The sequence below is a fragment of the Oryza glaberrima genome, chromosome 1 (genome assembly GCF_000147395.1).
Source record: "Oryza glaberrima chromosome 1, OglaRS2, whole genome shotgun sequence".
In the NCBI taxonomy this organism is placed as follows: Eukaryota; Viridiplantae; Streptophyta; class Magnoliopsida; order Poales; family Poaceae; genus Oryza; species Oryza glaberrima.
This window is the reverse complement of record NC_068326.1, coordinates 39,002,173-39,015,192: the sequence shown is the minus strand read 5'-3', so window position 1 is coordinate 39,015,192 and position 13,020 is coordinate 39,002,173. Positions and strand designations below refer to the sequence as shown.

At 42.4% G+C, this 13,020-nt stretch overlaps 1 protein-coding gene across 1 annotated transcript; it reads left to right on the top strand.

Moving 5' to 3' along the window:
• The first annotated feature begins 5,953 nt into the window (after window positions 1–5,953).
• On the top strand, window positions 5,954–12,135 carry LOC127760095 (G-type lectin S-receptor-like serine/threonine-protein kinase LECRK1). Its single transcript, XM_052284308.1, has 2 exons — window positions 5,954–6,850; window positions 11,731–12,135. Exons 1-2 carry the CDS (start codon window positions 5,954–5,956, stop codon window positions 12,133–12,135), a joined length of 1,302 nt encoding a protein of 433 aa, XP_052140268.1.
• Window positions 12,136–13,020: the final 885 nt, after the last annotated feature.

The following is a 13,020-nucleotide window of genomic DNA, read 5'->3' as shown; positions in this document are numbered from 1 at the left end:
CTAGCTAGGGCCATCTTAAAAAATCGATATCCTTCCGAACAAACTTTTAAGATACCCTCTTCGTCGCATAAAAAAAATCAGTTTTATTATATAAAAAAGTCATATCTTGTTCTAAGTTAATTTTTTATGGGACGGGGTAAGTATATATTTAGGATATGTCAATTGTGTTTTGAAAGGTTTAGCACAAACAAAGTCATCAAGGAAGAAATGGGACACTGAACTATTCAGTTCAAATATCCTTTTTTTTTCAGGAATTCAGTTTATTGTAATTGCTTCTAGATAAACTGTGACAGCTTATGTTCACTGCTTTCTACTAGTTTCTACAAGCTATTTTCCCTAACATGTCAAGATCCATGTGGTGTATGGTGTAGTACATAAGCGTAAACCACATGTTGTTGTATCAACCAACCAGTTCTATTCAGTACTACTACCTAAACAAAACTTTTGCTTTTTTATCGTTTGTTCAGATAGATGAGCTAAACAAATTTAATCGTGTGGTGTTGCTTTTGAGGAGATCAAGATAATGCAGGCACTAGCTTAATTATACAGCTTGATAGAATCGAGTGTTTGTGCTAGCTACCTGTTATGGAGGAAGACAAGAGCAGAGAGCAAAAAGGTGTCTTTTAGATGATGATACTTTTCTTCGGATGAAGTAATCAAACTGTGATGTGTTGCACACTTGTCTCCCATTAACGAGCAGCAGATCGTTAGTGAGGATAAAATTTTAGATTCTACTGTCTTGTTTATATGGGTATTAGTGTGCACGCTTAGTGCTGTCATTTCAACAAATCCCTACACAAATCTTGATTTGAGCTTTAGTTTGGTTCTAGTGTGGGATGTTCTTACCGTGCACGGTTGTTATTGGCACATTATATTTGTACCAAGTAATTAACTATCTCTCATTTCACAAACTATAATAAAAATCAAAAGTGTTGGTTTCGATTCTGGGCCCTATTGTAAAGGTGTGAAGGAAACAAGGATACAAGATTTTCGTCACCATGGATGAATGTTTAGTAATAAGGATTAATTTCTGATTGTATAATCTCCATCTATATGGTGTCGCTTTATTTAGTTTCCTTGGCAATTTTCTATTTTCAACCACAGTAATGTGAGTTGCAGTTGTAGTTTCTATGAAGCTAAGGCTGAATTAATTTCCATTATCTAAAATAAAATCTAAGGTTTCAATAGAAGTTGGAAAGATGAAACCGCAATTAGCAGTTTTAAATTGGATTGATTAACAAATAAGACAGTGGCATGGAGTACAGTGTTCTTCACATGGTGGGATAGTATCATAGTAGCAGCAGCAGTGGTAGCCAGCAGCATAATAAAATCATAGCAGACCAAGTAGGTTAGGTAGTTGACCTATGCCTAAATAGGTGACGACTGGTAAGATTTGCATAAACAAGCTTGTCGTTTTTAGTAGCTTATTGCATCTAGAGAAAGAACACTGTTGTGTTTTGGGGTGCTAAACAAATTGTCAACTTGCTAAAAACTAATTAATGAAGCATACATTATATGATGATGGCTGTGTTGGTATTGCCATTGCATCTTCTGAAGGTAAAGTACACATGACATTTGCTTCATCTAAGTTTTCTGTCAGGTTCATGCAAATAACTGGTACTTGAAGTTTACATTTTGGTCAGAGTCTGAACAAAGCAGCAAGCTTTGAGTGTTTATTCAGACAGATTATTAAACCATATATCTGTATATTTTTCTCTTTCTTTTTCTCTAACTAACCTTGAGCTAGTAGTATCATCATTTGGTTGTTGAACAACAAGACCAAAAGCTTCACACGCTTGTACGAAATCCGAATTTTGGGGTCACATGTGCTTAGAATTAGATGGTCCATGTACTTAAGGGCCATGGCCTCTAATCTGTAGGTAATTAAGGGCACAGCTTGATGAGACCCATGTGCTTCCGTAACCATGAAATGCCAACTGAAAAAGCTAAGCATTTCATGTCGTCTGCCATGTAGTAGTCCCTCTGTTCTATTTTAAATGCAACCATAAGTTTTCGCGTTCAATTTTAATCGTCCGTCTTATTTAAATTTTTTTATAATTAATATTTTTGTTGTTATGAGATGATAAAACATGAATAGTACTTTACCCGAGACTTATGTTTTTAAATTTTTTTAATTTTTTTTAAAATAAGACGGACGGTTAAGGTTAGACACGGAAAACTATAGCTACACTTAAAATGGAACGGAGGGAGTACTAGATCAATATAAGATCTTTCCAAATTGCTCCCCTTTTTTTTTTTGCCCCTCTAACAGATCAAGCTATTAGCTACAAGTTGGGCAAAATTCCAAGCATGCAAGACAATTATTTTCTTGTCCATGGATGCAGACATGAACATGCCAAAGAGGCAATGATAATGATAAGAGATGTAATGGCTTATGCTAGTGGTGTGTTGTTAGTTGAGCTAACTGTACAACACAAGGACACATAATTAAGCACAAAATGAGTCAATGATATTTGATAATGTTGAGCCCCAAATTGGGAGAGAAAAATTAAATGCAGTTGGGCCTATCATGGGCCAGAATGTGGACTGTGTGAGGCTATGCATAAAACTGGGCCAGGTCTAATTAAAGGATTTTGCATGAATGGCTAGGGCTAGCTGTTGTGAATTTCTGAATATACTAGATAAAACTCCCCGTATTGCAGCGAGAGATAATGTTTAATTTATAAGTTTTGACTTGCTAAAAAATAAATAATAATGAAATATTGAACCATATTTTAACATTTAAGTATGCACTATTTAGGTTCTAGTGTGGTACACGACTTTTTGTTTTTACTATTTGACACTAACCGGAGAGAAAAGATGCATAGTTGTGTCAAGTAAAAAAACAAACAAATTGAATATTAAAATAGTATGATAACATTCGCCTTTCTTTCCATATCTTGTGAATACAGCTGAACATAAATAATCAAGGAAAATGGGAAAATGGATATGTCTGAGTATGGAACTCCTCTAACGGGGAAGTGAGCACTCCTCTTTAGAGATTCGGTCAGGAGGCGAGTTTTGAGCTCAGGTCGCGACTCACATGGGAGATGGACATAAGATATTATATATATATATATATATAGGTAAATTTTGATACTACTTTTTTTATAAGGTAAAGTTAGCTAGCTCATGTTTGGTTTGATACCAATGTAAAGCCAAAATTTAGTAGCATGGTAAAGAAGTTTCTAAAATGTAGCTAAATTGAGCATAGTCAGTGGTCACTATCAATTGTTTTGGCTTCAATCTAAACTTGCACATTTACTATTTAAGTTACCAAAATTTTTGATAAGGCATCTTTCGGCTTTAATGCAAAACGACTCGAAGGGACGAGGCAAACAGAACTCTAACTGATGGGCTTATAGGTGTGATCTAAATTGGGCATAAGGTACCCATCGGTTGCTCACGGCTTATTAATGATTAAAAATTAATCCGTGAATAAAACTTTTGTATATATGTACTTAGCGACTTACTCCCTCCGTTCCACAATATAAAGGCTTTTGGGCGAATGTGACACATCCTAGTAATTTGAATCTAGATAGGCTCATGTCCAGATTCGTATCACTAGGATGTGTCTCATCCACTCAAAAGCTCTTATATTTTGAGGCAGAAGGAGTAAAAGCTAAAGTTGAAAAAAAACTATGTTAAAAAAACATCAAAATCAATTTTAAAATTAAGTTTTAAAATTTAAATTTTGGCTTTAGCTTATGAGCCTCTAGGCAAACGATGTGCCCTAAATGTTGGCCCATACATGCTACGTGCAGATACTGTACATGTTAGCCAATCCTGCATCCTAACCTTGCAATGAAGATCCAACGGTCCAAACAAATGGGGTGATGTAGAAGCACCATATGTCAGGAAAATAGCAATACCTAAACTAGGTAGGGATCAATTATATAGGTAGGGATCAACTGTATATGTTTATAGAATTTGCTTTGCTTTAACAAAAGAAGACCAATCATCTCTTGCTTTAATTTCAATAATCAACATCAGCCATTAGTTGCTACGAAAGCAGCATATGGACATTGGCTAAACCAGTTTTTGAGTGAATTGTCATTGCCATTGTTCAATCAAATTGTCGTTATTGTCCTTGATAAAAGTGGAGAAAAAAATCATAAATATCCGAGCTACGCAGGTGAGACAATTTAATATTAGATTGACTAAAGATTGGAGGGCTTATGAAGGAGTTGACGATAAAGATCCATATACGTTAGGTAGCAAAATTGTTTATGCATGAGAAACTTTCATTTGACTTTGAATACTCCCTCCGTTTCCGTTTCTAAATATTTGACGCTGTTAACTTTTTAAAATATGTTTAACAGTTTATCTTATTTAAAAACTTTAAGTAATTATTAGTTCTTTTCCTATCATTTGATTCATTGTTATATATACTTATATATATACATATAGTTTTACATATTTCACAAAAGTTTTTAATAAGACGAACGATCAAACATATGCTAAAAAGTCAACGGTGTTAAATATTTAGAAACGGAGGGAATAATATCTAGGAAAATAAAAAAAGAGGAGCAAAGACATTTGGCTGATAATTGTGAGTTGCATGCATGCACTGCTGCTAGCGTTAGAAAATCAGGGCCTCATCGTTTAACCTATAAAGAATAAGTAGTAGGCAAAATTTAAATTTTAAAACTTAATTTTCGAATTCATTTAGAGTATTTTTCATTTTTTCAGCCTATTATTTTCAGCATTACCTTTTAAATCGCTACGGATATATATAGAAAAATCGTTAAAAGTTATTTTTTATCGCTAATAAGTGTTACGGCTTCTCAATTAAAAAAATCGTTACAGCTTAATCAGCTCGTGTCTAACACTCTAACCAATGATGCCATTTTCTGATACTACATTTGCATGTTAGGTTTGCCGCTATTTTTTTTTTCTGGTTACGACATGACCTTATACGATGTAATCTTGTAATTTTTCTCCTACTCTATTAATAGAATTTCGCACCGTCTTATACAAGTTGAATTCCATTACTCAATGAAATGGCACCTGCTGTTGAAGTTACCTCTGTTTCAGGTTATAAGACGTTTTGACTTTTGTCAAAGTCAAACTGCTTTAGTTTGATTATGTTTGTAGAAAAAAATAATAACTTTTTCAACCCAAAAAAATATTATAAAAATATATTCAACTATTGATTTAATGAAACTAATTTGGTATTATAAACATTACTATATTTATCTATAAACTTAGTTAAACTTAAAGCAGTTTGACTTTGACCAAAATAACCAGAAAACCAGAGAGAGTAGTACACAAGTCAAGGCGGGCAGGTCGCCATCTACCTCGCGTGTCAATATGAAATTGACCAGTCGAGCCATTTAGCAGAACAACTGAATAATTTGAGAGCTTGGAAAGCTCAACTAAAGTAGTGTATTTCATAGATCACCTTGGACCTACAAAAATCAACATTGGCAGGTCAAAACAACACACAAATCTTGGACTAAGAATAGAACAATCTTATACACATCACATCGCAGAAGAAAAGTATGCAACCACCTCAGCATTCACTGCTACATGATACTTGTAATCGAATATGATCGAAGCTTGTAATTGAGCAAAGATTGGCTTGATTAATCAGTTGATTGATTAGCTTGCTCTTGGCCATGGCCAAACCATTAGATTTGCCGTTGTTGCTGATACCGGTCATGGTTGTTACCCTCATCAGCGTGTCATTTGCCCAAACAAATGTCACTTCGGGCGCCTCCGTGCAGGCCATCGCCGGCGCCGGCTGGTCCTCGCCGTCGGGCCACTTTGTCTTCGGCTTCTACGCCACCGACGGCGGCCTCACCGTGGGCGTCTGGCTCGCCACCGCGCCCAGCATAACGGTGACGGTGACGTGGACGGCCTCACCTACGACGGCCGCCTGCTCTGGACCGGCGCGAACGGCCAGGACAGGACCGTCGCCGCGCCGCCCCAGCCGGCCGTCGCGGCGGCCATGCGCGACGACGGCAACTTCGTGCTGTACGCCGCGAACGCGACGGTGGCGTGGTCGACGTTCGCGGCGCCGACCGACACCCTGCTCGCCGGCCAGGACCTCGCCCCCGGCGCACAGCTCTTCTCGAGCGTCTCCGCCACGAGCAGGGCCACCGGCAAGTACCGGCTGACCAACCAGCTCAACGACGGCAACCTCGTCATGTACCCGGCGGGCACCATGAACGTCGCCGCCGCCGCGTACTGGGACACCGGCACGTTCCAGATAGGCTTCCCCCTCACCTTGCGTCTCGATGCCAGCGGCGTGCTCTACCTCGTCGGCAACAATGGCAGCTACACCAAGAACTTGACGAAGGCCAGTGCAGCTCAAGCCGTGGAGCAAGCTCACTACCACCGCGTCACGCTTGATCCCGACGGCGTCTTGCGTTCGTATCGCCATGGATTGCTGTCGAGCGGCGGGTGGAAGACCGACGTCGAGTGGATCGGGCCGAGCGATCGGTGCCATGTCAAGGGCGCCTGCGGGTTCAACAGCTACTGCGTGCTTGATCGCGACGCGCAGCCCAGCTGCTTGTGCCCGCCGGGGTTCGATTTGATCGACGCCGGCGACGCCGCGGGCGGGTGCACGGCGAGCTCCGGCGCCGGCGAGTGCACGGCGGGGCAGAGAGCCGACCCTGGTTCGTCCATGGCGACCATGCAGAACGTGTCGTGGGCGGACACGCCGTGCGGGGTGCTGGCCGCGGGCACGAGGGCCGCCGACTGCCAGGCGGCGTGCATGTCAGACTGCTTCTTCGTCGCCGCGCTGCTCGACACCAACGACGGCACGTGCACGAAGCAGCAGCTCCCACTTCGATACGGCCGCGCGGGCGGCGGCTACACGATGTTCGTCAAGACCGGTGGAGCGGCGAGCCCGGCGCTCGGCGGCGGCGGCGGCGGCAACCACCACCACCACCGCCTCAGGCGAGCGAGCACCGTCGCGCTGGTCTGCGTCGGGCTCCTGACATTCGTCGCGCTGGTCTATATCAGACCACGCTGGTCTGATATAGTGAAGATATTTTGCTGGCTGGCGCCTGTGGTTTTTTCTCTCCTGTTTTGGGAGGGTTTTTCACGTTAAATCTTGTGTCTTCCGTGATTGATCTAGAGTTTTTTATCGTTTGTTCGCTTATCGTTTCCTAACAAGTGGTATTAGAGCTTGTTCCCACATTAGGGTTTCGCGATGGCGTCGATGAAGTATGATCTACCGCTGCTAGCCTACAAGACGAGATTCTCGCTGTGGCAAATCAAGATGCGGGCTGTTCTGGCGCAAACTTCGGATCTTGATGAGGCGTTGGAAAGCTTCGGGAAGAAGAAATCGACTGAATGGACCGCTATGGAGAAGTGGAAAGATCGTAAGGCTCTGTCGCTGATCCAACTTCATCTATCTAATGATATTTTGCAAGAAGTGTTGCAGGAAAAGACTGCTGCAGAACTTTGGCTCAAACTGGAATCGATCTGCATGTCTAAAGATCTAACCAGTAAGATGCATATCAAGATGAAGTTATTCTCGCACAAGTTGCAGGAGAGTGGTTCTGTGTTGAACCACATATCAGTCTTCAAGGAGATCGTTGCCGACCTAGTGTCGATGGAGGTACAGTTTGATGATGAAGATTTAGGTTTTTTACTGTTATGCTCACTGCCTAGTTCATATGCAAATTTTCGTGACACCATACTTTTAAGCCGTGATGAACTAACCCTAGCGGAAGTTTATGAGGCGCTCCAAAATAGGGAAAAGATGAAAGGTATGGTTCAGTCTGATGCGTCGTCCTCTAAGGGCAAAGCATTGCAGGTCAGAGGCGGATCTGAGCAGAGAACCTACAACGACAGCAATGATCGTGACAAGAGCCAGAGTAGAGGCCGTTCCAAGTCCAGAGGTAAAAAGTTCTGTAAGTATTGCAAAAAGAAAAATCACTTCATTGAAGAATGTTGGAAGCTGCAGAATAAGGAGAAAAGGAAATCTGATGGTAAGGCCTCTGTTGTTACCAGTGCTAAAAACTCTGATTCAGGAGATTGTCTTGTCGTTTTTGCTGGTTGTGTTGCTAGTCATGATGAATGGATTCTTGATACTGCATGTTCGTTTCATATCTGCATTAACAGAGATTGGTTTAGTTCTTACAAGTCTGTGCAGAATGGAGATGTTGTGTGCACGGGAGATGATAACCCACGTGAGATTATGGGCATTGGCTCCGTACAGATCAAGACACATGATGGCATGACACGCACGCTGAAAGATGTGAGACACATATCAGGGATGGTGAGAAATCTCATCTCTCTCAGCACACTTGATGCAGAAGGATACAGATACTCCGGTTCAGGTGGAGTTGTAAAGGTATCGAAAGGTTCTCTCGTTTATATGATTGGTGATATGAATTCTGCAAACTTATATGTCCTTAGAGGAAGTACATTACATGGTTTTGTTACCGCTGCTGCTGTTTCTAAAGATGAACCTAGTAAGACTAACCTGTGGCATATGCGTCTTGGACATATGAGTGAACTTGGTATGGCAGAATTGATGAAGAGGAACCTGCTGGATGGCTGCACTCAGGGTAACATGAAGTTCTGTGAGCACTGTGTTTTTGGTAAGCACAAGAGGGTAAAATTCAATACTTCAGTTCATCGCACCAAAGGTATACTTGATTATATACATGCTGATTTGTGGGGGCCTTCTCGTAAGCCCTCTCTTGGTGGTGCTCGTTATATGCTTACCATTATTGATGATTACTCTAGAAAAGTGTGGCCTTATTTCTTGAAACATAAAGATGATACATTTGCTGCTTTTAAAGAGTGGAAAGTCATGATAGAAAGGCAACCTGAAAAGGAGGTAAAAGTACTTCGCACTGACAATGGTGGTGAATTTTGTTCGGATGCTTTTGATGATTACTGCAGGAAGGAAGGCATCGTTAGGCATCACACCATCCCGTACACTCCACAGCAGAATGGTGTGGCTGAGTGCATGAACAGAACAATCATCTCCAAGGCTCGTTGTATGCTGTCCAACGCTCACATGAACAAGCGTTTTTGGGCAGAGGCTGCTAACACCGCCTGCTACTTGATCAACAGGTTGCCTTCTATCCCACTTAATAAGAAAACTCCCATTGAGGTATGGTCTGGTATGCCCGCTGATTATTCACAGTTGAGAGTTTTTGGATGCACTGCTTATGCTCATGTTGATAATGGAAAATTAGAGCCTAGAGCTATTAAGTGTCTGTTTCTTGGTTATGGTTCAGGAGTAAAAGGATATAAGTTATGGAATCCTGAAACTAATAAGACATTCATGAGCAGGAGTGTTATTTTCAATGAATCTGTTATGTTTAGTGACAGCTTGCCCACAGATGTCATACCAGGTGGTTCTGATGAGGAGCAGCAATATGTTAGCGTGCAGGTAGAGCACGTGGATGATCAGGAAACTGAAATTGTTGGTAATGATGTTAATGATACTGTTCAGCACTCACCTCCTGTTTTGCAGCCACAAGATGAACCTATTGCACATCGCAGAACAAAGAGGAGTTGTGGAGCTCCAGTCCGCCTTATTGAGGAATGTGATATGGTTTATTATGCTTTTAGTTGTGCTGAACAGGTGGAGAATACTCTTGAGCCAGCCACATATATTGAAGCTGTTGTTCTGGAGACCGTGAGAAGTGGATCTCAGTTATGCAGGAGGAGATGCAGTCTCTTGAGAAGAATGGCACATGGGAGCTTGTGCACTTGCCAAAACAGAAGAAGCCTGTTCGTTGTAAATGGATCTTCAAGAGAAAGGAGGGCTTATCTCCTAGTGAGCCTCCGAGGTTTAAGGCAAGGTTAGTAGCAAAAGGTTTCAGTCAAATTGCTGGTGTTGATTATAATGATGTGTTCTCTCCAGTTGTAAAGCATAGTTCAATTCGCACATTCTTCAGTATTGTTGCTATGCATGATCTTGAGCTTGAGCAGTTAGATGTGAATACAGCATTTTTACATGGAGAGCTTGAGGAGGAGATATACATGGACCAGCCAGAAGGGTTCATAGTACCTGGTAAGGAGGATTATGTTTGCAAGTTGAAAAGATCTTTGTATGGTTTGAAACAGTCTCCCCGTCAATGGTATAAAAGGTTTGATTCATTTATGTTGTCACATGGCTTTAAGAGGTCTGAATTTGATAGCTGTGTGTATATTAAATTTGTTAATGGATCACCTATATACTTGCTGTTATATGTTGATGATATGCTGATTGCTGCCAAGAGCAAGGAACAAATCACTACATTGAAGAAACAGTTGAGTAGTGAGTTTGATATGAAGGATCTTGGTGCTGCTAAGAAAATTCTAGGTATGGAAATCACTAGAGACAGAAATTCTGGTTTGTTATTTCTTAGTCAGCAAAGCTACATTAAGAAGGTTCTTCAGCGTTTTAACATGCATGATGCAAAGCCTGTTAGTACTCCTATTGCACCTCATTTTAAATTATTAGCTTTACAATGTGCTAGTACTGATGAGGATGTAGAATACATGTCTAGAGTTCCATATTCTAGTGCTGTGGATTCTTTAATGTATGCCATGGTTTGCTCCCGTCCAGATTTATCTCATGCTATGAGTTTGGTTAGTAGATACATGGCTAATCCTGGTAAAGAACACTGGAAAACTATTCAGTGGATTTTCAGGTACTTCAGAGGCACAGCTGATGCTTGCTTGAAGTTTAGCAGGACTGATAAGGGACTTGTTGGATATGTGGATTCTGATTTTGCTGCAGATTTGGATAAGAGAAGGTCACTCACAGGTTATGTGTTTACCATTGGTAGTTGTGCTGTGAGTTGGAAGGCAACATTGCAGCCTGTTGTTGCCCAGTCTACCACCGAAGCAGAATACATGGCTATTGTTGAAGCATGTAAAGAATCAGTTTGGTTGAAAGGATTGTTTGCTGAGCTTTGTGGAGTTGATTCTTGCATTAACTTGTTTTGTGACAGTCAAAGTGCTATATGCCTTATTAAAGATCAGATGTTTCATGAGAGGATAAAGCACATTGATATCAAGTACCATTATGTTCGCGATGTAGTCGCGCAAGGTAAGCTAAAGGTATGCAAGATAAGTACTCATGATAATCCTGCTGATATGATGACAAAGCCTGTTTCTGTTGCTAAGTTTGAGATTTGCTCAAGCTTAGTTGGTATAGTGGTTTAGCCCAAGAGGCTATTTGGCGCCGAAAGTGTTTTTTTGTCTTTGTTGTGTTCAGGGTGAAGGATTGTTTCATGCTACAAGAAGGAATTTGTCTCAAGGTGGAGTTTGTTGAGTTGTGATCCAAATTCATTTGCACTTAATAAAGGCCAGCTTCTGCCGTAGTGGAGCGGAGGCCCGTCGCCGGGAGGCTTGGGCGAAACGGATCGTCATCCCTTTTAGGGTTCCACCATATATATACCTCTTGTAAGCTGCCGTGCGGCGTTGTAACCTCACCCCAGATATAGTGAAGATATTTTGCTGGCTGGCGCCCGTGGTTTTTTCTCTCCTGTTTTGGGAGGGTTTTCCACGTTAAATCTCGTGTCTTCTGTGATTGATCTATTGTTCTTTATCGTTTGTTCGCATATCGTTTCCTAACACTACCCGCCATGGCGCGACCGCATCGGCGTCGCGCTCAACGTGGCGCGGGGTCTCCACTACCTCCACGACAAGCTCGACAGCCGGGTGATCCACTGCGACGTGAAGCCGCAGAACATCCTGATGGACGCGGCCGGCACGGCGAAGATCTCCGACTTCGGGCTGGCCAAGCTGCTCCAGCCCAACTAGACGCGCACCTTCACCGGCGTGCGTGGCACGCGTGGGTACCTCGCGCCGGAGTGGTACCGCGGCGCCGGCCCGGTGACGGTGAAGGCCGACGTGTACAGCTACGGCGTGCTGCTGCTCGAGACGGTGGCGTGCAGGAGGAGCATGGAGATGGAGGAGGCCGCCGGCGAGGAGGAGCGGACGCTGGCGGAGTGGGCGTACGAGTGGCTACTGGTGAAGGGCGAGGCAAAGAGCGCCATGAGCAGCGACGAGACGGTGGAGGCGGCAGAGGTGGAGAGGGTGGTGAAGGTGGCCATGTGGTGCGTCCAAGCGGAGCCGCAGTCTCGGCCATCCATGGATGGTGTCATCTTGATGCTGCAAGGCCGTTTGGAGGTGCCATTTCCTCCTCCTCCTCCAGCTTCTTCTTAAGATGCTACTACTAACATCGTTGCAACTCCAGCTATATATCTAAAGTTGTTACTAATCGGGCCTTGCAATTGAAGTTGTGTTGCATGATTGTGCTAATCTACGTTGATAAAGTGACAAGGGCTTGAGTGATCAGTTAATCGAATGGCTGGGTTGGTACAGCCGTTGCATCTTGTGAAGTTGAAGTACGTGTATGTGGGATACACATGCAGGTGTTTGATTGCTTGCATGACATATAGCTGGATATGATAAAATGTTGTTTGGTTGGTTGTAGCAAAGGGAGGATGGGATGGTTGCATACAAGATATGTTGTTTGGTTGGATGGGTACATCTTGTGTGTAGATACTTGTTCTTATGGGTGGTGAGGTTACCCCTAAAAGCTTTTGGAGCAAGATTTTTTTCCAAGTCTTAAATTTGTTTATGGGTGGTAAGGTTAATCCGTAGTAGAGTTTTACTGATATGGTCATATTTAAGAACCCAACAATCGCATATTCATCCCCTCTAGTCGATATCTCGATCCAACATAGCCTCCTCCATGCGAGAGCGGTGTTGCGCAAACATCCAAGTCCTAAATCTGTTTATGGGTGGTAAGGTTAATCCGTAGCAGAGTTTTACTGATATGGTCATATTTTAAGAACCCAACAATCGCATATTCACCCCCTCTAGTCGATATCTCGATCCAACATAGCCTCCTCCGTGCGAGAGCGGTGTTGCGCTAACCTCGCCTCACCGGCGTCGCTTGCAAGGTATTGGAGATATGAATAGTTAATATAGGGGAGAATATACTAACATGTGTGTCAACCTATTTTTAAAATATTACTTTTGTTGAATAAACTGCCACGTAGAACCAAAACCACTCCTGATTTATTTAGTGGGTAACTCGTTCCA

Bases quoted from the DNA above. Each gene is read 5' to 3' on its own strand.
- LOC127760095 (XM_052284308.1), top strand. From the start codon at position 5,954: ATGCGCGACGACGGCAACTTCGTGCTGTACGCCGCGAACGCGACGGTG. The intron at 6,851-11,730 runs GCGAGCCCGGCG...CAGCCCAACTAG, and splicing joins TCGTCAAGACCGGTGGAGCG to ACGCGCACCTTCACCGGCGT.